Source organism: Loxodonta africana, chromosome 19 (genome assembly GCF_030014295.1).
Source record: "Loxodonta africana isolate mLoxAfr1 chromosome 19, mLoxAfr1.hap2, whole genome shotgun sequence".
Lineage (NCBI taxonomy): Eukaryota > Metazoa > Chordata > Mammalia > Proboscidea > Elephantidae > Loxodonta > Loxodonta africana.
This window is the reverse complement of record NC_087360.1, coordinates 23608106-23632928: the sequence shown is the minus strand read 5'-3', so window position 1 is coordinate 23632928 and position 24823 is coordinate 23608106. Positions and strand designations below refer to the sequence as shown.

General features: G+C 39.4%; 1 protein-coding gene across 1 annotated transcript in view; it reads left to right on the top strand.

Moving 5' to 3' along the window:
• The window catches only part of LOC100654631 (sodium/glucose cotransporter 1-like), a 64187-nt gene that overhangs the window by 12905 nt on the left and 26459 nt on the right, over window positions 1-24823 (top strand). The window contains exons 4-6 of the mRNA XM_010598809.3: window positions 1909-2014; window positions 4856-4936; window positions 7969-8189. Coding sequence (XP_010597111.2) covers window positions 1909-2014; window positions 4856-4936; window positions 7969-8189 — 408 coding nt within the window. The remainder of the gene's footprint in view (window positions 1-1908; window positions 2015-4855; window positions 4937-7968; window positions 8190-24823) is intronic.

Genomic DNA, 24823 nt, shown 5'->3' with positions numbered 1-24823 from the left:
CCAGCAGTTCACTTCCAGGGACCGGAAGTTACTTGTTGGCCTCTGCTGTCTAAACCAGAGGAGAGAATAAATAGCTTAAATACACTTTGCAAAAAATAAAACACAGAGCATCTTCTATGCCTCTTGAGGCTAGGTTGCAGGTATCTCCCTTGTATTCCTATAGAACCTTGGGTTTACCCACATCACATCATTAGGACATGTCACTCCTTGGCTTAAAACAATCCAGAAGTTTCCACCACCTTTACATGAAAACCCAAACTCCTTGTTAGGTCTTTAAGGGATGTCCTGCCCTAGCCCCTGGCCGCCTCTCTGGCTTCATTGCCTCCTTCCCTGCCCATGACTCACTAGGCTCTAGCCACACTGGCCTTCCCTGTTGTTTCTCAAATATATCGAGCTTATTCCTCCCAGTAATCTACAGTTGCCCTGTCCTTTGTTTTCAGTGTTCTTCCATGTTTGCATGACTGACTTCCCAACATTCAGCTCAAATACCACATCCTCGGGGAGGCCATCACGGGCATGCCCAGTCAATCTCTACATTATTGCTCTGTTTTATTTTCTTTGTAGTACATACCATCGTGTGAGAGTATTTATTTGTTTACTTGCTTATTATCTGTCTTCTCCACTTCAGTGTAAGCTTTTTGAAACCAGGGGCCTTGCCTGGCTTGTTCACTGCATTATCTCTGTGCTGAGAGCTTGTTTAACACTCGACAAACATCCTTTGAATGGCCAAATAAGTGTTGCCTATCACGTTGCATGGAAATGGCCTATTTAATGGTCTCTTGGTTTTTTGTTTTTTTTTTTTTCACTAAATGTAAGCTCTTTGAGGACAGTGACTGGGGTTTGATAACAGTTGTGTCTTCCAGGCTCTGCCTAGTATCTGCTACATGGTTGGCACTCAACATTTGGTGAATAAATGTATGGATGAATGTTAGGAGAATCTCTGCCCATTGGCTTTGGAGACCAGAATGACAATGAAAGCAAGAGACTAGTCAATTAAATGATGTGCCAAAACCAAACCAAACCTGTTGCCATAGAGTCAATTCCAACTCACAGCGATCCTATAGGACAGAGTAGAACTGCCTCACAGGGTTTCAGGGAGCAGCTGATGGTTTTGAACTGCCCTCTTTTTGGTTAGCAGCCGAAAGCTTAACCACCGCACCACCAGGGCTCCAAATGATGTGTACCAAAAAAACCAAACCAAACCCAGTGCCGTCGAGTCGATTTCAACTCATAGCGACACTATAGGACAGAGTAGAACTGCCCCATAGAGTTTCCAAGGAGTGCCTGGCGGATTTGAACTGCCGACCCTTTGGTTAGCAGCCGTGGCACTTAACCCTTCAAAATCTGTGTCCACTAAGCCACAAGTTAGCAAATCTGGCCCATAGGCCAAATCTGGCCAATGGTCTGCTTCGTACAGTCCTTGAACTAGGAATGGTTTCTACAGTTTTACTAACAACACAACAGAAAGATTATTAAAAAAAAGAAAAATATGCAGTGGAGATTGCATGTAACCCACAAAGCTTATCATATTTACCTCTCACCCTCTACAGGAAAAGCTTGCTAACCTCTGGTCGGCAAACCTCTGCCTTTTACCAATGGCAGAGCTGCAGGAATAGCTCTCTGAGCACACTCCCCTCTTTGAAGCTCCAGGGAGGAAGAGGCTAAATTGGGTTAACAGGGTTAATTGCATTAACTCAAGTCCTGATGGTATTGACCTTGGCTGAACTCATGGGACACAAGCCTCATTATCCAACAAAACTTGGGTAGATCTAACCCTAGTGATGGGATGGGTATACTGACCTCAGGCTGCCTGTTGCAGATGGCTTCTGAGGTCTTTTTTTTTTTTTTATGGGGTTGTTGTTGATGTTGGAAATCAAAGTGCAGTGTGGTGACTTCATATCTTTGTAGGTGGATATCTTCTCTGGTGCTATGTTCATGAGACTCGTTGTGGGGTTGGATATTTACATGATCGCCTTTATCTTGTTGACAGTTTCTGGCATGTATACCATCACAGGTGAGGTTCCCCTGACCATGCAGATATGTGTATTGACTCCAAAGCTCTATTTCTTAGTGGAGGCCTACCATCTCCAGTGTTTGCATTTTTCTTAAGTCTGTAAATCTCATTGCTGAGGACTAAGAAGGCTGAACAGTGAAAATAACAGAGGCGGGGGAAACCCTGGTGACGTAGTGGTTAAGTGCTCCGGCTGCTAACAAAAAGGTCGGCAGTTCGAATCCGCCAGGCGCTCCTTGGAAACTCTACGGAGCAGTTCTACTCTGTCCTACAGGGTCACTATGAGTCGGAATCGACTTGACGGCAGTGAGTTTGGTTTTTTTTTTCAGGGGGACCGAAGTGGTAACCAACCTCTAGAAATTGGATTGGGCTGGTGGTGGTGCGTGGGTTGGGGTGGAGCCTGTCATTGCAGGCTAACGGGTAAAGGGGTGGGAACACAGAAAGGGAATGGGGTGGAAGCACAACCTTAGGCCAGCTGGTCAGGCCAGAAAGTGCGCTCTTTTCATGTGGCAGTTTTGTCCTAAGCCATCTTTGCCTTGGTTTTGAGAGTAGGCACTCTCACTACTCCCTTTTACAGCCACAGTGCAACTCTTGGAGGCTGGCACATGTCTCTGGCAGTTCATCTAAATGGAAAGAACTGGTACAAACCTCTCACATGCAAAATCCTTCCAGCAGACCTTTCATGAGCCCTTTGATTCACAGTCAAGGTGGATTGAGTCAGGTCGGGGGGCAGGATGCACTACATCAGTGGTTCTCCGGAGTGGGGGTACTGCCCCAAGGGGACATTTGGCAATGTCTGGAAAAATCTTGGTTTATCACAACTGGGGGTTGCTATTGGCATCTTGTGGATAGAGGCCAGGGATGCTGCTAAACGTTCTACAATGCTTAGGACAGCCCCCCGCCCCCACAACAGAGAATTAACCAGCCCAACATGATAATAGTGTTAAGGTTGGGAATCCCATACTAAATCATTAAAATAAGTCAGAGGTCAGCACACTTTGGCTGTAAAGAGCCAGATAGTAAATATCCGAGTCTTTGCAGGCCAGGTCTTTGCTACAGCTACTCAACTCTCCCACTGAGTATGAAAACAGCTATAGACAATAGGTAAATGGGCATGGCTGTGTTCCAGTAAAGCTTTATTTTCAGAACAGGTAGTGGGCCATACTCAGCCTACTCCTGAAATACATCTTTATCGTATAAAAACTACTGTTAAATAAGGCTAAGTATAACCAGAAGAGAAATTAGAGAAGGGAGTACACGGAAGTTTATCATGAAGGCAGTGCACAGAGTTAATACAGACCTATCTGCCAGCTATGATACCAGAACTCAGGGTCTCCATAGAAACTCAGAGAGAATAATATAGAGGCACTCTTTTGTACAGTATACAGTGAACATGTTGACTAGGCATAAAAAGGGATTACTCCACCTAAGCAGATGACTAGATTTATGAGGCTTAGTTGTAGTCTGGATGAGATATCTAATGAATCATGGGAAGATTGGGGTTTTGCACAAACTACCAGGTGGTCACCTTAATTGTTGATAAACTCCTGGACTTTGTGACCCTTCGGTCTGATTACTTGTGGCTTTTCACCACGCAGATGACGAGTGCCCTCGTGGATCTAAAAGGATAAAGCTATTATAATGGGAAAGAATTAATTTTCATCTAAAAAAAGGAAAGTGGAGAAACAGAAATGGAGATACAAGAAATACATGGATTCCTGTTAGATGGAGTCTAGAGACTACCCTGGATACAGTTCCAGGAAATTTGTGTCCTACTTTCATTGGTGCAGAAACCCTGGTGGCATAGTGGTTAAGTGCTACAGCTGCTAACCAAGAGGTCGGCAATTCAAATCCACCAGGTGTTCCTTGGAAACTCTATGGGGCAGTTCTACTCCATCGTATAGGGTCGCTATGAGTCGGAATCGACCCGACAGCAGTGGGTTTTTGGTTTTCATTGGTGCAAGAATTGGAGAAACTGCTTCCAGAAGAGTTGGGGTGATAGGCTGGCTGTTCTCAAGTCTTTACAGGGTGGTTCTGTAGATGAGGAGTTAGTGGGCTGGATTCTCACTGAACCCTGAAGGTATATCTAGCACTGAGGGCTGGACTTTTTAGGAAGATTGATATTTGCTCTGGTGGGAAGACTTTCCTAACATGAAAGCTCTTCCAAAAGGCACTAGCTGCGATGGGAGGGGTGAGGTCTTCTCCTGTGGGACAGAGAGACCCTCGTTTAGGGGTTTTGCATTAATACAAAGTTAAGCGGGTGGGAATGGAACCTGACAGGCTCCAGCATTAGTTCCAAGCTGAGCTTTTGTGGTTCAGGATGTCAGTTTTTTGCCTAAGAAAACTGCCAGACTTTTATTCATCCAAAAAATGGGAAATAAAGGGAAATTGGGATATAGGCTCAGATAAGTCCCCAGTAAGAGATCATAGGGAACATTAGAGAAAACAGGATGATATATCAAGGCTGAGCGTAAGTGGTTGTAAAACCAGTGACAAGTTGCCGTGGAGTCAACTCTGGCTCATGGCGATACCATGTGTGTCAGGGTAGAATTGCACTCCATAGGGTTTTCAATGGCTGATTTTTCAGAGGTTGATCACCAGGCCTTTATTCCAAGGCACCTCTAAGTGGACTCAAACCTCCAGTCTTTCAGTTAGCAACTGAGCATGTTGACCTTTTGTACCCTCCAGGGCCTCCTAAGTAGTTGTGAAACCCACTAAATTTAAGGAACAAAAATGTACAGGTCTCGGATAAAAACAGAAATGTGGAGAAAGATGGTACTGAAGTGACTCTCAGCAGAAAGGGTCAGATATGGCTTTCTTCTCTCTTGCTCTTTGTCCACTCAGGTGGTTTTGCAGCTGTGGTTTATACCGATACCTTACAAACTGTTGTTATGCTTTTGGGATCCATCGTGTTAATGGTCTTTGGTAAGTAAAACTTAAGAATCCTGGCAATGTAAGTGAAACTTTTGAATTTGAGAGCTACCTGGAATCACTTCAGCATCCTCATCTCATGGGCAAATGGAGGTGAAACTTCTGCCCACTTCATAAGAAGAGGAGTAGAGTAATAGAAGTGGAAAGATAAACTGGTCCTTTGGGACAGGCAGGCACCAGGGGTGACCACATTCAGGCCCACCTCTGTGCCTTTGTCTAGGCTGTTCCTCTCCATGTAGACCCCCACTCCTTTTATCCATTCGATTAAACCCATCTGTCAAGGTAAGAGCCACCCCTGAAGGTGATTCCATGACTCCATCATAGATGTTTCTCCTCAACTCCTCTCACTCCCACACGACTTAATATTTTTTTGATACATGCCTTGATTTTTCATTGATTGTTTCATATAAATGAATCATACCACCCCAGATTCAAAACTTCTTAATAGCCAGTATCCCCCATACTAAGGGCAGTCCGGGGTACATAGTAGGTACTTTTTAATTTATGAGAATGAAAATAATGGCTAATATGAATTGAGTACTTACTGTGTGTCAGATACCACTTAGGCATTTATCTATATTGCCTCGTGTAATCATCACAGCCGTCATGAGATATAACTACTATTGTTATCTCCATTTTACAGATGAAGAAACTAAGTCTCAAGTAACTTACTCATGAGACACACCAAGAGCAAGACTCAGAGCTGAGTCTTTCTAACACCAAAGCCCAAGACGTGAGCTGGCATATCACAGTGCGTCTAAGGGCAGGTAGTTGCTGTCACTTGCCAAGTTGATTCCAACTCTTGGTGACCCCACTTGTTATTATGTAGAATTGCTCCATAGGGTTTTCTTGGCTGTAATCTTAATGGAAGCAAATTCCAAGGCCTTTATTTCATGATAACCTCTGGATGAGTTCAAACCTCCAACCTTTAGGTTAGCAGTTGAGCGCAAGCCATTTGCACCCACTAGAAACCTGTAAAGGCAGGTAAACATACTTTAAAATGGAAGTTTCCTTCTATTAGCTTTGAGTGTGACCTTAGCAAGGTTGATGTTACCACTGCTCCAAAGGCAAGATGTTGGTCTTGAAGAAATCTAGAAAGGAAAAGCTCTTGGCTTGGGTAATGAAAAACTCTTGGAATAACATGTGAGTAAAATTGAAGGATTCTGATTCCTTAACAGGACATGCTCTTGAGCCCCACGGAGTGAGAACAGATAGAGTCAAACAGAATCCTACGATCTTCAGTCTTACCAGTCAGTAGGCAACAGTGCACCATGAAATATACTCAGTGCTGTGTTGTGGGACATAAAGTACACGTCAGACATAATTTGAGGAACTTTTAAATGACCTAGGGATGAATGTATGAACTATAAAACACAGCAAGCTATTGTGTTGAATTGAGTGGTAGTGTTAAATAGCAACGTTTTATAAACCAGGCAAGTGCACCCCAAAAGGTGAAAATGATGTCCAAATAAAATAAACTTTAGAAGCAGGTGGAATATTCGTTTTAATGTTACCAATTGAGTCTCTAAATATTTACATACTCTTTATTGAGACGGAAGCCCTGATGGCATAGTCGTTAAGTACTACAGTTGCTAACCAAAAAGTCAGCAGTTTGAATTCACCAGGCCCTCCTTGAATACGCTATGGGGCGGTTCTCCTCTGTCCTATAGGGTTGCTGTGAGTCAGAATCGACAGCAGTGGGTTTGGTTTATTTTTTTTTAATTGAGAAATATAATGGAATCTTTTTCTTGGGATATTCATGTTCTTTTAATAAGTAATGAGACATTTGATTTAGTTTTAAAATATATAGCAACTTGTATATCCAAAAAGGGTTGTCCTTAAAACTACCCAATGGGGGCACATAAAATCATAGGTTTTTATTATTTATTTTTTTTACGGAAACCCTGGTGGCATAGTGATTAAGTGCTATACCTGCTAACCAAAAGGTTGACAGTTTGACTCTACCAGGCGCTCCTTAGAAACTCTGTGGGGAAGTTCTACTCTGTCCTATAGGATTGCTATGAGTCAGAATCAACTTGATGGCAACGGTTTTTTTTTTTTACACACAAGGTAGAACAAACAAAAGGGTATACAGTGAAATACTTATATCTCTCAGATTCTTAATTCCACTCCTTAAAAACAATCAGTAGTATTAATTTTGTGTGGATCCTCCCATAAATATTCTTTGCATATAAAAGCATTTTTTAATATTTGGGATAGATATTTTAATAGAATCAAAACATTAGGCTTTGCACCCTGTTTTTTCTACCACTGGCACGAAATCATAGGCAGATTTCTATGTCAATAAATAGAAATACATTGCATCTTATTATATCTGTAATGCTTTTTATTGAAAAGTATACAAAGTATATAACTAAATGAAGTATCATAAAGTGAACATATTCATTTCCAATCTTTATGCATTGTATTTCTTTTTCTTGCCTTTTCACTGGCTAGGACCTTTAGTACAGTGTTGAGAATAAGTGCAAATAGCAGGAATTCTTGCCTCATTCCAAATCTTACAGGGAAAGCTTTAAATATTTCACCATTAAATATAATATTTGCTATAGATATTTTGTAGATACCCTTTGTCAGACTAAGGAAGTTCCCTTCTATTCCTAGCTTGTTAAGTTTGTTTATCATGAATGGATGTTGAGTCGTCCAGGGGATGGAGAACATTGGCCGGGCCTGAGTCACATGCCAGATTGGAATGGAGGGGTTAACTATGTCCACCTAACCACACAGAATGGGATGCACCTGGAAAGAGGGGTTCTAGTGCCAGAAAGAAGAGGGGTGCTGGGTACACAACAATCATCAGTGTCCTCTGACTTTTCTTGCTCTTTGGTAGAGATGGTCTTTTCTTGAGCACATAAGGGTGACTATTTGTCACTCCATTGGTCACCAACTTTTATACTTGCACCTTGCACATCAGATACAGCCAGTCAAACTGGGCCTTTGGAATTTTGGCCTTTCAGGTATGTGTTATTGTGCTCTGTAAGGTACTGATCAATATTATGGTCTTTAAGCCTTTAAGGAAGTGGGAGGATACCGGGGGCTACAGAAGAACTACTTGCACGCCATCCCAAGTATTGTCAGTGAAGGAAACTGGACTGCCAAGCCAGAATGTTACACTCCTCGCCCGGATTCTTTCCATATCTTCCGTGATCCCATCAGTGGAGACCTCCCCTGGCCTGGAATTGTCTTTGGTCTCTCCATCATTTCTTTGTACTCCTGGTGCACCAATCAGGTATGTGGGGGTATGATCCTCTGTGTGCACTGGCATCACCACAGTTTGTGCAGCAGCAGAGGACTGTACACCTGCCTCTGCTAAGTGGTCAGGCTTCCTGTGCAATATGTATGTATTTATTGCATACATAATTTTATAGCTTTATATTAGAAATTATATTTTTAAAAGGAAATTTCTCCCACAATTCCGTCTGACACATCAGCCATTTTCATTTTTTCTTCTTCCCAATCATTATCTGAAAAAGCGTAATATTTTTAAAATGGAAAATAGTTTTATTTTCTATTCTGATTGTTAACAGCGATATGTTCTTTTTAAATGTCATTATTTTATTGTGAGACATACATTAGAAGACTATAAAGCACATATGTACATTTTAAAGAATGTCTGTAGCCATTGCTCAGGTTAAGAAACAGAACATTGGCCTTAAGATAAAAATGACATACCTTCATTACCTGTTTACCTGTGTTTTATTGACTATGCAAAGACATTTGACTCTGTGAATCATAAATTTTGGATAACATTCCAAAGAGTGAGAATTCCAGAACAATTGTGCTCATGAGGAACCTGTACATAGATCAAGAGGCAGTCATTTGAACAGAACAAGGAGATACTTCCTGGTTTAAAGTCGAGAAAGGTGTGCCTCAGGGTTGGTTGTATCCTTTCATCATACTTTTTCAATCTGTAAACTGAGCAGATAATCCCAGAAGCTGGACTACGTAAAGAAAAACACGACATCAAGATTGGAGGAAGTACTAATTAACAACCTGGAATATGCAGACAACACAATCTTGCTTGCTGAAAGTGAAAAGGACTTGAAGTACTTACTGATGAAGATCAAAGACTACAGCCTTCAGTATGGATTACACCTCAACACAAAGCAAAAATCCTTACAGCTGGACCAGTAAGCAACATCATAATAAATGGAGAAAAGATTGAAGTTGTTGATTTTATTTTACTTGGATCCGCAATCAACACCAGTGGAAGCAGCAGCGAAGAGATCAAAAGATACATTGGACAGATCTGCTCCAGAAGACCTCTTTAAAGTGTTGAAAAGCAAAGATGTGACCTTGAAAACTAAGGTGTGCCTGACCCAAGCCATGGTGTTTTCAACTTCCTCATATGCATGGGCAAGCTGGACAATGCATAAGGAAGACTGAAGAAGAATTGACAGCTTTGAATTGTGGTGTTAGCGAAGAATACTGAATATACCATGGACTGCCGAAAAAACAACCAAATCTGTCTTGGGAGTATAACCAGAATGTTCCTTAGAAGCAAAGATAGCAAGATTATGTTTCATATACTTTGGATATGTTATCAGGAGGGATCAGTCCCTGGAGAAGGACATTATGTTTCGTAAAGTAGAGGGTCTAAGAAAAAGAGGAAGACCCTCAATGAGATAGATTGACACAGTGGCTGCAACAATGGGCTCAAGCATAATGATAGTGAGGATAGTACAGGACTGGGCAGTGTTTTGTTCTCTTGTGCATACGGTCGCTATGAGTTGGAACCAACTCAGCAGCACCTAACAACATCAACAACCTTCATTATAAAAAGTCAGAAGTAAAGCTCAAAGAAGAAGTCACCAAAATCCCATCAAGAAGTGATGTCTACAATATTTTTGTAAACAACCTTCCAGATACCTTTCTTTATATATAAACAAATACGATGTGTGAGTTATTTTACAGAAGCAGTATTAGGCTATACTTGCTCTCTGTCATGCATTTTTCTTTTTTTACTCAGATATATGTTACAGACATCTTTTCATACCAGTAAATAAGCATCATCATTTTCATTTTTAATGAAAATATGTTCTATCCATTGTGTATATGTACCAAAATGTTTGTCACCAGTTCTCAACTGACAGACTGGAGGTGGTTTCCAATGTTCACTGTGCCGACACTCATGCCAGGAACATTCCCAGGCACACGTCTCTAACCCTTGTGTATCTGCGAGGTACCTTATGTTTTTCGGTTCCTTTTATAAGTAATATTTTAATATTACATTTCCTAATTCTTTATGTAGAGAAATCCAGATTTATTTTAGGATATAGGTTTTATATGCAGCTACCTCATTAATCTCATTAAATCTAGTAGTGTGTGTATAATTTTTAAAAAAATTATTTGTTGTCAAGAATATACACAACAAAACATGCACCAATTCAACCATTTCTACATGTACAATTCAGTGACCTTGATCACATTCTTTGAGTGGTACAACTATTCTCACCCTCCTTTTCTGAGTTGTTCCTCCCCATTAACATAAACTCACTGCCATCTGAGGTTCCTGTCTAACCTTTCAAGTTGCTGTTGTCACTTTGATCTCATATAGATGGTTCTTAAAAGAGCATAATGCTCAAGGCAGACATTTTTTACTAGTTTAGCTAAACTATTGTTTGGTTTTAAGAAGACTTCAGGAGGTATATTTGGTTTCAATTTTGTTTTGTTTTTTTTCAGTAATTTTTATTGTACTTTAGATGAAGGTTTACAGAACTAGTTTCACATCAAACAGTTAGTACACACATTGTTCTATGACATTGGTTAACAACCCCACTACATGTCAACACTCTCCCTTCTCAACCCTGGGTTCCCTATTACCAAGTTTCCTGTTCCCTCCTGCCTTCCAGTCCCTGCCCCAGGTCTGGTGCACCCCTTTAGTCTTGTTTTGTTCCATGGGACTGTTGAGTTTGTGGCTGAAGGGTGAACCTCAGGAGTGACCTCATCACTAAGCTGAAAGGGTGTCCAGGGACCATACTCTCAGGGTTTCTCCAGTCTCTGTCAGGCCAGTAAGTCTGGTCCTTCTTTTTGAGTTAGAATTTTGTTTTACATTTTTCTCCAGCTCTGTCCAGGACCCTCTGTTGTGATCCCCGTCAGAGGAGTCAGTGGTGGTAGCCAGGCACCATCTAGCTGTACCGGACTCAGTCTGGTGGAGGCTGTGGTAGATGGGGTCCATCAGTCCTTTGGAGTAATCTTTCCCTTGTATCTTTAGTTTTCTTCGTTCTTAATCCCGAAGGGGTTAGGTGGAGTATCCTAGATGGCCACTCACAGGCTTTTAAGACCCCAGACACTACTCACGAAAGTAGAATGTAGAACATATTCTTTATAAACTATGTTATGTCAGTTGAGCTAGATATTCCCCACAGCCCTCAGCCCAGCAATTTGGTCCCTCAGGGAGTTTGGATGTGTCTATGGAGCTACCGTGACCTTGCCTTGTACAAGTTGTGCTGGCTTCCCCAGTATTGTGTACTGCCTTACCCTTCACCAAAGTTTCCGCTTATCTATTGTCTATGAACTTTTTCCATCCCCATCCCTCCCCTCCCTCGTAACATCAAAGATTTTTTTTTTTATGTAAACCTTTTCATGAATTTTTACAGTAGTGGTCTCATACAATATTTGTCCTTTTGTGATTGACTTATTTCACTCACTATAATCCCCTCCAGATTCATCCATGTTATGAGATGCTTCAAAGATTCATCATTGTTCTTTATCATTGAGTAATACACCATTGTGTGCATGTACCACAGTTTTTTTATCCATTCATCTGTTGATGGATCCTATTGTGAAAAATGCTGAAACGAACATGGGTGTGCATGTGTCTATGGGTGTGATGACTCTTATTTCTCTAGGATATATTCGTAGGAGTGGGATTGCTGGATCATATGGTATTTCTATTTCTAGCTTTCTAAGGAACCGCCATATCATTTTCCAAAATCATTGTATCATTTTGCATTCCCACTAGCAGTGCATAAAAGTTTGATCTCCCCGCAGCCTCTCCAACATTGGTTATTTCCTGTTTTATTGATTTGTACCAGTAATGCTGGGGTGAGATGGTATCTCATTCTGATTTTGATTTGCATTTCTCTAATGGCTTTTTTTTTTTTTTTTTTAATGGCTAGAGATCGTGAGCATTTCCTCATTTGCCTGTTGGCCACTTGAATGCCTTCTTTGGTGAAGTGTCTGTTCATTTCCTTTGCCCATTTTTTAATTGGATTATTTGTCTTTTTGTTGTAGAGTTGTTGGATTTTCTTGTAGATTTTAGGGATTAGACCTTTGTATGATTTGTAATAGCCAAATTTTTTTTAGCAGTCTGTAGGTTCTCTTTTTACTCTTTTGGTAAGGTCTTTTGATGAGCATAAGTGTTTAATTTCTAGAAGATCCCAGTTATCTAGCTTATCCTATGAAGCTTGTGTGTTGTTGGTTATGGTTTGTATCCTGTTAATGCTGTGTATTAGGGCCTCTAGTGTTGGTCCTATTTTTTCTTCTGTGATCTTCATGGTTTTTGGCTTTATATTTAGGTCTGTGATCCATTTTAATTAGTTTTTGTATATGGTGTGAGGTATGGGTCCTGTTTCATTTTTTTGCAGATGGACATCCAGTTTTGCCAGCACCATTTGTTACAAAGACTGACTTTTCCCCATTTGATGGACTTTGGGCCCTTGTTGAAGATCGGGTGACCATAGGTGGATGGATTTACATCTGGGTTCTCAGTTCTGTTCCATTGGTCAATGTATGTCATTGTACCAGTACCAGGCTATTTTGACTACCGTAGCTGTATAGTAGGTTCTGAGGATAGGTTGTGTGAGTCCACCTACTTTATTATTCTTCTTCAGTAGAGCTTTACTTATCTGGGGCTTCTTCCCTTTCCATATAAAGTTAACGGTAAGTTTTTTCATCTCTTTAAAGAATTCTTTTGATATTTGGATAGGGATTGCATTGTATTTTTAAATCGCTTTGGGTGGAATTTTCATTTTCACAATGTTGAGTCTGCCAATCCATGACCATGGTATGTTTTTCCATTTATGCAGATCTCTTTTGGTTTCTTGCAGTAGTGTTTTGTAGTTTTCTTTGTATAGGTCTTTTACATCTCTGGTTAGATTTATTCCCAAGCATTTTATTTTTGGGGGGGCTATTATAAATGGTATTGTTTTCCTGATTTCCTTTTCATCATTCTCCCTGTTGGTGTATAGGAATCCAACTGATTTTTGTATATTTATCTTGTATTGTGCAACTCTGCTTAATGTTTCTATTAGTTCCAGTAGTTTTCTCATGGAGTCTTTTGGGTTTTCTATGTATAGTATCATATTATCTACAAATAGGGACAGTTTAACTTCTTCGTTACCAATTTGAATGCCCTTTATTTCTGTTTCTTGCCTTATTGCTCTGACTAGGACTTCCAACACAATGTTAAATAGGAGTGGTGATAAAGGGCATCCTTGTCTTGTTCGTGTTCTCAAGTGGAATGTTTTCAGCCTCTCTCCATTAAGAATGTTGGCCATTGGTTTTGCATATATGCCCTTTATTATGTTGAGAAATTTTCCTTCTACAGCAATTTTATTGAGAGTTTTTATCAGGAATGGGTGTTGGAATTTATTGAACGCCTTTTCTGCATCGATTGAGATGATCATGTGATTCTTTTTTTTTTTTTCATTTTTGTGGTGTATTACGTTGATTGATTTTCTAGTGTTGAACCATCCTTGCATACCTGGTATGAATCCTACTTGGTCTTGGTGTATTATTTTTTTTTATATGATGCTGAATTCTATTGGCTAGAATTTTGTTGAGAATCTTTGCATCTATATTCATGAGAGATATTGGTCTGTAATTTTATTTTTTTGTGGTGCTTTTGCCTGGTTTTGGCATCAGGGTCATCCTGGCTTCATAGAGTGAATTCAGAAGTATCACTTCCTTTTCTGTGTTCTGAAATAGTTTGAGTAGTACTGGTATAAGCTTTTGTTTGAATGTTTGGTAGAATTCTCCAGTGAAGCCATCTGGGCCAGGCCTTTTTTGGGGGGGGAGTTTTTTATTACCTTTTCAGTCTCTTGCTTGTTATGGGTCTGTTCAGATTTTCAACATCATTTTGTGTTATTTTGGGTAGGTAGTGTGTTTCTAGAAATTTTTCCATTTCCTCTAGGTTTTCAAATTTGTTGGAGTATAGTTTTTCATAATACTCTATTCTAATCCTTCTTATTTCAGTTGGGTCTGTTGTAATGTCCTGCCTTTCATTTCTTACTTGGATTCTTTGCACCCTGTCCTGTTTTTCTTTTGTCAGTTTGGTCAGTGGTTTGTCGATTTTGTTGATCCTTTCAAAGAACCAACTTTTGGTTTTGTTGATTCTTTCTATTATTTTTCCATTCTCTATTTCATTTATTTCTGCTCTGATCTTTATCATTTTCTTTCTTCTGGTGGCCATGGGATTCTTTTGCTGTTCTCTATATTTTTTTAAGTTGTGTAGCTAATGTTTTGATTTTGTCCCTTCTTTTTTGATGTATACATCTATTACTATAAATTGACCTCTGAGGACTGCCTTTGCTGTGTCCCAAAAGTTTTGGTATGATGTGTTTTCATTCTTGTTTGAGTCTAGAAATTTTTTTATTCCATCTCTGATTTCTTCTATAACCGAGCGGCTTTTAAGCAGGGTGTTAGTCAGTTTCCATGTAATTGATTTTTTTTCCTTACTCTTCGTGTTCTTAATTTCTACTTTGATGGCATTGTGGTCAGAGAAGTTACTTTGTGTTATCTCAGTGTTTTGGATTTTGTTGAGGTTGCTCTGTGGCCTAAGATGTGATCTAGAGAATATTCCACATACATTGGAAAAGAATGTGTACTTTGCAGCTGTTGGGTGGAGTGTTCTATATATGTCTGTGAGGTCAAGTTGGCTGATTGTGCTCTTTAGCTCTTCTGTATCTTTGCTGAGTTTATTTCTAGATGTTCTGTCCTTTACTGAGAGTGGTGTATTGAAGTCTCCTACTATTATTGTGGAACTGTCAATTTCTCTTTTCAGTGCTGTTAGAGTTTTTTTTTTTTTTTTTTCCCCATGTATTTTGGAGCCCTGTCTTTGGGTGGGTAGATGTTTATCACGGTTACGTCTTCTTGATGGATCATCCCTTCTTTGTCTTTTATGGTGGATTTTGTTTTAAAGTCTATCTTATCTGAGATTAGTATTGCCACTCCTGCTCTTTTTTGGTAGTTATTTGCTTGATATATTCTTTTCCGTCCTTTGATTTTTAATAAAGTTACATCTTTGTTTCTAAGGTGTGTCTGTTATAGACAGCATATTGATGGATCCTGTTTTTTTAATCCATTCTGTCACTCTATGTCTGTTTATGGGTGCATTAGGCCATTTACATTCAGTGGAATTATTGATAGGTGTGAGTTTATTGCTGTCATTTTGTAGTGCTTTTTGTGTTGTGGTGTTGACATTTTCTTTGTTCCTCTTACTCTCCTGTGCTGAGTTCCTTTTGTTTGTGGATCTCTTTTGTTTTTGTAGATTTTGTTTTTATTGAGACTTTTTATTTTTCTTCTTTATTTTGATGAGTAGGTATGTTGACTTTCTTTGTGGTTACCTTGAAATTTACCCTTATCTTCCTAGGTTTGAACCAGTCTATTATTACTTGGTATCGCCTTGCCTTCCTCTCCATTAGAAAGTTCTATACCCACACTATTTATTCCCTCTTTTGTTATTCTGACATTGTTGTCATTTACAGATTAACCTCTCTGGTTCCCTGTTGCAATTCCTTTGGTTTTGGATAGTCCTCGAGGGTTCATTTCCTACATTGGTATCTGGCTGGTACAATCTTGTATTATAGATTCAGGCGGTGGTCTGATCTTGTTTGTTCTCAGACCAAAGGACTCCCTTTAGTAATTCTTATAGGTTTGGCTTAGTTTTTACATATTCCTTTAATTTCTGTTTATCAGGAAATGTCCTAATTTCACCATCATATTTGAACGAAAGTTTTGTGGGATATATTATTCGTGGTTGGCAGGATTTTCCTTTCAAGATTTTTATATGTCAACCCATTGTCTTCTTGCCTGCGTTGTTTCTGCCAGATCATCAGAGCTTAGTCTTATTGTTTCTCATCTGTATGTGACTTTTTGTTTTTCTCAAGCTGCTTGCAGGATTTTTCTTTGTCTTTGGTCTTAGCGATTGTGACTGTGATGTGCCTTGGTGTTTTTCTTTTGGGGCCTATCCTATATGCGGTTCATTGAGCTTCTTGGATGGTCAGCTTTTCAGCATTCATGATACTAGGGAAGTTTTCTGTCAGCAGTTCTTCAATGATCCTCTCTGTGTTTTCTGTTTTCTCCCCCTGTTCTGGAACTTCTGATCACTCACAGATTTTTGCTTTTGATTGTATCCCACATAATTCCCAGCGTTTCCTCATTTTTCTTCATTCTTTTTTCTGATTTTTCCTCAAACAGAGTTGTATCCAAATATTTGTCTTCAGTTTCACTGATCCTGTCTTCTGTCATTTCAAACCTACTCCTCAGCCCTTCTATGACATTGTCCATTTCTGAAATCTTGTTGTTTATCTTTTGGATTTCTAATTGTTGTTTTTGTATGATTTCTAATTGTAGATTTATTCTGGCATTTTGTTCCTGTATTATTCTCCTGAATTATTCCATTTTTTTGCCTGTATCTTCCATAAATTTGTCTGCCTTTTCTGTAAATTTGTCTGTTTTTTCCTCATTTTTGTCTGCTTTTTGCTTCAACTCCTGGATACCAAAAAAATACCAAACCCAGTGCCATTGAGTCAATTCTGACTCATAGTGACCCTGTAGGACAGAGTAGAACTGCCCCATAGAGTTTTAAGGAGTGCCTGGCGGATTCGAACTGCTGACCCTTTGGTTAGCAGCCGTAGTGCTTAACCACTACGCCACCAGGGTTTCCAACTCCTGGATAGCTCTGAACATTATAGATTTAGTTCCTTATCAGGTAGTTCTAGTGCCTTTTCTTCTACTGGTGTTTTATTTTGGACGCCTACTGGAACCATCCTGTCTTGTTTGTTTATGTGTGTTGATATTGTCTACCATCTTTGCGACATTCAGTAGCTTTATCTGTGTTTCTTAATTGTAGATTGTTTCTTCCTGGTTTTTTGTTTTATTTGGTTATGTCTGAGCAGGTGGGCTGTGCATTCTTTGTTGTGTGCTGTTCAGAGGTGTGATGTTCAGTGCATGGTGCAGGTAAGCAGGACAGAGGGGGGCAGATTGTGATATATGGAACTAATATGGGTATGGGAAATAGTAGAGAGAAACACGAGCCAAAACAAACAAAGGGGAAAAAAAAGAGGACGAAGGGAGCTTTCTATTGGAGTGGAGAGATGAGAACCCGAGAAATGGAAAAAAGCAAAAAGGAAAAAAAAATAACTAGATAGAAATTTGGAAAAGAAGAAAAGAAAAGCCCCCAGGGGTCCCACCAGTGTGGCTGTGAAGACTGGATAAGTTTCCCAGGCTGTGCAGTATAGCCTGGCTAGAGGGGGTATAGATGTCACACAGCACCGGATATTCAGGAGGCAGGAAAAGAAGGTACGTATAGACAGATGAGAACTGAGAAGGGAAAAAGAGAGAAGGAAAAAAAAAAAGAAGGAAATGCCCCAGGGACCCTGCCCTATGCTTCTGCACAGATGGGGGAGTGATTCTTAAGCTGTGCAGTGCTGCCTGGCTAGAAGGGGCTCCCAAGTGTGAAAAGAGAAAGAAAACAAAACAGAACAGAACAATACAAGCAAAAAAGCCCTAAGGATCCCACCGGTGTGGTGTCACGGGCCAGGGGAGAGGATCCCCAGTTAAGTGGGGCTTCACAGCCTTTCAAGAAGAAGCAAAGATGGCACGTGGAGCCAAGTATTCAAGAGAAAGGAGGGGAAGGTGGTGAGAGGCATGGAAGAAACCAAGAGAGACGGAAAGAAGCAACACGAGCTCAGGGACCCAGCCAATGTGGACGAGGCAAACCCAAGCAGTCTGGGGCGGAAGCAGTTTCCTTCTGCCAAGAGACTACAGCTGGTGGGAAGCAGAGGAGGCCAAAGGGGGAGGGGAACAAGGATGAGGGTTAGGAAAGTGTATGTCGCTTGTTACCTACCAGGTGCTCTGTCTCCTGCTGGGAACTTCGTGAAGCTACTTTCTGTTACTCCCTGTCTGCCAATCTGTGATGGTGGGGCAAACCCAAGCAGCACGGATGCTGCACTTCCCAGCTGGCCTAGCCACTGCAGCCAACCAGGAAGCTTGGAGATAGAGTAGTGGGGAGAGGATGGGGGGTGGGAAAGTGTGTATCGCTGGTTACCAGGTGCTCTGTCTCCTGCCGGCAGCTCCGTGCATCTGCTTTCCCATGCTCCCTGTCAGCCAATCTCTAACAGGAGTCCAAGATGGCAAATCTATGCTTGTTACCTGATAAGGAACCTCGGCACATATCTCTCCTTGCTCTCAGTGCTCTGTCAGTTTCTTATTCCATTCAGTGTTTGGTTGAGATCTTTATCTTTTCATTTGACACTTTGGGTTCCAAGAATGACGTTTGTCTCTGTTTTACTTAGTTTTTCAGGTCTTTGGTGTGGAGGAATGTCATGATGCTTCTGTCTATGCTGCCAAGTTGGCTGGAAGTCTGGCTTAAATTTTAAAGATTATCTCAGGGAAATAGTTTTAGGGGTTCATCCAGCTTCCATGGCTCTAGAAAGTCTGGAGTCCTTGAGAATTTGAAATTCTGTTCTGCATTTCCCCCCAATTGATCAGAATTCTTCTATAGAATCTTTGATCAAAATGTCCAGTAATGGCAGCTGGGCACCATTCAATTACTCCGGACTCATGGCAAAGGAGACAGTTGTTCATGGAGGCGATTAGCCACACAGTCCATATCTTGTTCCTATTTCTGACTCTCCTTCTTGTGTGTGTAATTTTTAATGTATATCATCTAAGAAAAATGAAAGTTTTACTCCTTCCATTCCAATAAGCAGTAAGCTTTTTGCTTATTCATCTTGTCTCACTGTGCTGACTTGGACATCAACATACAAATAAGCAACTCTGGTTGGAAGTTTTAGCACTCCCCTCTCAGAAACAAAGTCACACACAGACAAAAATAAGATATCCAGAATGTAAGCAATACAAACTAATAGGCTTCATCTAGTAGTTGCGCAAAGTTCTCTGTGCCCAGCAAACAGAAAATAAACATTCTTTTCAAGCACATTTATAAATACTGACCGTAGTTAGGCTATAAAAGAAGCCTCAATATATATTTCTAAGGATCAATATCATACAGACTGTGTATTTATAGATTAATGCCAAAAAGTAGAAAATAATAACAAAAAGATAACTTTAAAAATTCCTGATAACTGGATTTAAGTAACATGTTATTAAATAGTCTGTAAGTTGAAAAAAATATATACTTAGAACTGAATGTCAATGAAAACATGGCATGTTGATGTGTAGGGCATGTTTAAAGCAGTGCTTTAAATGTGCATTTCAGCAAACGTGAAAGACGAACCATGATAAGCTAAACATTCAGATCCAAAGGCTGGGTAAATAGCAACAGAGGCAAAAGGAGACAGATGGAGGGAGAGACAGAGACTCAGGCAAAGAGGAATAAAATAATAAAGATAATGGCAGAGATCAATGAGGCAGAGAATAAAGAAGTAGAGGTGGTTAGTAAAACCAAACGTTGATTTTTGAAAAGATTAATAAGGTAGATATCTTGTATGAGTGACCAAGAAAAAAGTGAGACGCACACAAAATACCAAACAAAAGGGGAAATTACATACAACAGAGGAGAACTGTTTAAAAATTGTTTTTTAATATTATGAATAATTGTATGCTTAATAAATTTTTAAAACCTGAATGCTATGGATAAATTCCTATGAAATTATGGCATTATTGGCAAAAGAAGAAATAGAAAACTGTCTTAGCTATCTAGTGCTGTTATAACAGAAATACCACAAGTGGATGGCTTTAACAAAACCAGAAAAACCAAACTCGTTGACATTGAGTTGATTCCGACTCATAGTGACCCTATAGGACAGGGCAGAACTGCCCCATAGAGTTTCCAAGGAGCACCTGCTGGATTCAAACTGCCAACTGTTTGGTTAGCAGCCATAGTACTTAACCACTATGCCAGCAGGGTTTCTGGCTTTACCAAAGAGAAACTACTCTCTCTCTCAGTCTAAGAGGCTAGAAGTCTGAATTCAGGGTGCCAGCTCAAGGTGAAGGCTTTCTCTGTTGGTTCTGGGAGAAGGTCCTTGTCATCAGTCTTCTCCTGGTCTAGGAGCTTCTCAGTGCAGGGACACCAGGTGCTGGCACTTCTTTCTTGGTGGTAATAAGGTCCCTCTCCTCTCTGCTCACTTCTCTCTTTTATATCTCAAAAGAGATTGACTCACAATACAACCTAATATGCTAGTTTGAGTTCTGCCCATTAACATAACTGCCTCTAATCCTGCCTCATTAATATCATAGAGATAGGATTTACAACACAGAGGAAAATCACATCAGATGACAAACTGGTGGACAATCCCATAATATTGGGAATATGGCCTAGCCGAGTTGATGCACATTTTAAGGGGACACAGTGCAATCCATAACAAATAAGCAATTAAAAAATGGAAATGGTGACCAAAGACATCCCTTTCCCCAAAGTCCCAAGCACAGAAAGCTTTGCAAAGAATTTCTGCTAAATTTCTGGTCTTATACAAGGTATTCTAGAAAATAAAAAAAGATCAAAAACTGCCCATCTTATTTTATGAGGCCAGTGTAGTCTTGGCTCCAAAGCTTTATAAGGACAATACAAGAAAAGAAGCTAATTTGACCTTTTCACTTATGAATATTAATGCAGAAATCCTAGATTAAATATCTGAGTCCAACAGATAATTTTTAACTGATGCATTGTGATTAAATCAGGTTCAATCCAGGCATGCAAGGAAGGTTCAAATAAAAAAATGTATTGATGCAATTATTAATAAACTAAAGAAGAAAAATCGTATGATTATCTCAATAAATGCAGGAACAGCATTCGATAAAGTTCAACGCCTATTCATGATAGAAGTTTACACCAAAATAGGAATAGAAGGGAACGTCTTTAACTTAATAAAGATTATATACCAAAAGATAAATGTGAGCATTTTACAGAATGGAGAAATTTTAGATGCATTTCCTTAGAGAACATGAATAAGAAAAGACTACCCACTGTGACAAGTTCTATGTTTAATATAATGCCAGCAGTCCTGGCCAAGCTAGAAAAAAAGGGAGAAAGAAGTGTAATGATTAAAAGAGAATAAATAAAATGGTCATATTTGCTGGCTATATGATCATGGGTCTGGGGGAAAAAACAGTAGAAACAATAAAATTACAAAAATTACAAAAACTAATGTGAGTGCCACAATATTACCAGGCACAGGATCAACTCATGAAAATCATGTTTCTCTACACCAGTACTAATCTATTAGAAGATATGACGCTCTTCACATCTAACCCTGAAAATTAACTTAATCAAGCATATATGACATCACTAGCAACCAGAAAAGGAAATTAAGGAAACAATTCCATTTACAGTAGCATCTAAAAGAATAAAATACCTAGAAATAAACTTAACAACGGAAGTGAAAGACTTTGACACTGAAAACTATGAAACGTTACTGAAAGAAATTAAATAAGTGGAAGGATGTTCCATGCTCATGAATCAGAAGACTTAATATTGTTAAGATATCAATATTACCTAAAGCAGTCTGTAGATTCAATGCAATCCTCATCAAAATTCCAACAGCCTTCTTTGTAGAAATTGAAAAGCCAAATCCTCAAATTTATATGCAATTGCCAGGGGCCCTGAATATCCAAAGCAGTCTTAAAAAAGAAAGAGAAAGAAGGACTCACACTTGCCAATCTTAAAAATATTATAAAGCTACAATAATCAAAACAATCTGGTACTAGTTTAATGATAGACATATAGACTCGTACATCTATCAGCAGTTGATTTTCAACAAGCGTTGCTAAGTCCATCCAGTGGGGAAGGAACAGTCTCTAATAAATGGTGCTGGGACAACTGGATTTCCACAAGCAAAAGAATGAACCTCAACCCATACCTCATACAATATACAAAAACTAACTCAAAGTGGATCAAGGACCTAAATGTAGGGATTAAAGCCATAAAAAAAAACTCTTAGAAGAAAACAGAAGTAATGCTTTGGGACCTAGTTTTTAACAATGCGTTTTTAGATATAATACCAAAAGCATGAGCAGCAGAAGGCAAAATAGATAAATTGGGCTTCATCTAAACTAAAAACTTTTCTTCACCAAAGGACTTTATCAACAAAGAGACAACCTACAGAATGGGAGAAAATTTTGCGGAACCATATATCTGATAAGGGTTTAATAGCCAGAATATATAAAGAACTCCTACAACTTAACACAAACAACCCAGTCAAAATGGGCAAAGGACTTGAAAAGACATTTTGCCAAAGAAGAAATGCAAATGGCCAACAAGCGTATGAAAAGATGCTCATTAGTCATTAAAAAAAAAAAACTAGTTGCTGTGTGGAGCCGATTCTGACTGATGGTGACCCCATGTGTGCCAGAGTAGAACTGCAATGGCTGTGACCTTTTGAAAGTAGATTGCCAGGCCTTTCTTCTGAGGTGCTTCTGAGTGGATTCAAACCTCCATCCTTTGAGTTAGCAGCTGAGTACTTAACCATTTGCATCAGCCAGGGACTCCTATTATCATTAGGGAAATGCAAATCAAAACCACAGTGTGCTATCACTTCACACCCTGTAAGATGACTGGATTAAAAAACGTAATCAGAAAAGGAAATTAAGGAAGCAATTCTATTTACGATAGCAGCTAACAGAATAAGACACCTGGAAATACATTTAACAAAGGAAGTGGGTAGATGAAATGGAGAGGTAATGCTGTGAAGTGCTATGCAGAACTTAGAAGCAATAGACTAGATAGATATACACAGAGCAACACAGATGAATCTTTGTTTTAATTATGATACTTTAACTAGACGATAAAGATAAAAACTTTTTTCTATATTTTTCTTTTCAGTTTCTTCTATAGCCATAACTTTAAAACTTGCCCCTGAAACATCCACTTCTGACCATAGATAGACTGCATTTACTGAAATACTTCCCAATGCAAAACACGTAAAAATGCTGGTTAAAATATACCAAATAACTTTATATATTCATAGTGAGCTCATAAGAAAGGAAGAAAATCTCTAGAGGCTGAAAACAAAGAGGGAATTGAAATCAAGAGAGCTAAGCTGACACTGGAGTCCCTGGGTGGTGCAAACGGTTAACGTGCTCAACTGCTGAACAAAAGGTTGGAGGTTTGAGTCCACTGAGAGGTGCCTTGGAATAAAGGTCTGGCAATTGACTTCTGAAAAAAAATCAACCATTGAAAACCCTGTGGAGCACAGTTCTCTGACACGTATGAGCCCACGAGTCAGAATTGACTGGACAGCAACTGTTTGTTTTGTTGTCATTGGTTTTTAAGCTGACACTGACACTATCAAGGCCCTGATGGCATTTACTAAGCTTGGTTTTCAAAAGACTTAGGTTTTAATGGCCACATGAGAACAGAAGGAAGGCTTTGAGTTCGAGAGTGGTGAAGAGTTAAAACTTAACTTGAAGAAGTGAAAACGTAGACTAGAAAAATCAGCAAAGAGAAAAAAACAGAAAAGCACCTCAACCTGGGTTCCAGGTGGAAGAATGAAATCTCCTCTGAGAATTCATAATTGTAGGCCAGACTTCCTTTAGGTCTGGGTTTTTTGTGTTTTGTTTTTGTCTCTGTAGTCGGGGAAACACCATGTGGAGAAGTTAACATAAAATCATCCAAAATTTGTTATATCCTTATCTGGCAGGTGTAATGCCAGATTCTTTCTGGAGCCATGCACTTTCAACCAAGATCTTGCAGGATTCCCACGTATAAAGCCCTGCCGAACATGAGCCCCCAATCCAAAATTACAAACCACAGAACTGTCAAACCACCATGATCAAGGGTCAGCAGAAACAGCAGAATTAGTAGAAGTTTAGGGAGACTGCAGAAAATGGAATTATTAGATATCAAATACAAAAAAGAGATAAAAGTGGAACTAAAAACATGAGAAACAAATTTCTCTCAAAAAGGAGCAGTCGGCAAGATGGATGACCCTTGAAAACAGTATGCTAAGTGAAAGAAACCAGACACCAAAGGCCACATAGTGTACAATTCCACTTATAAGAAATGTCCACAGTAGGTAAATCCATAGAGACAAAGTAGATTAGTGGTTGCCTAGGACTGGGGGAAGGGAAAATGGGTAGATTAAGAAGTGATAGTTAAAGGGTATGGGGTTTCCTTTTGGGGCGATGAAAATGTTCTAAAATTGGTCATGGAGATATTTGCACAGCTTTGGATATACTAAAAACCATTGAACTGTATACTTTAAAATGGTGAATTTTATGTTCTATGAAGTATATCTCTATTAAAAATAAAAAAGACCAGATTTGAAAAAATAAACTTCTAGAAATGGAAAATATATTTTGAAATTTAAAACTCAGTAGCTGCTTTAAAATAGCCTATGAAACACAGGTGGAGAAAAATTGCTAGTGTGAAAGAGAAAGCTGGAGAAATTATTCAAAAATCACAAAAGCAAGAAAGATAAAAGGAACAAAGTCATGTGGAAGATAGAATGGGAAGGCTTATATACATCTCACTGGCATTCCAGAAGAAAAGAGAGGCAACATTTGAAGGGGAAGTGACTGAGAATTTTTACAATGACGAAAGAGCAGGAATCACACTGAATCTCAAGCAGAATTTTTTTTTTCTTAATCCACAAACATACATCCTAATGAAACTTCAGAACATCAAAGACAAGAAAAGGAGTTTCAAAGCAGCAGGAGAGAAGAGATGACATAGAAAAG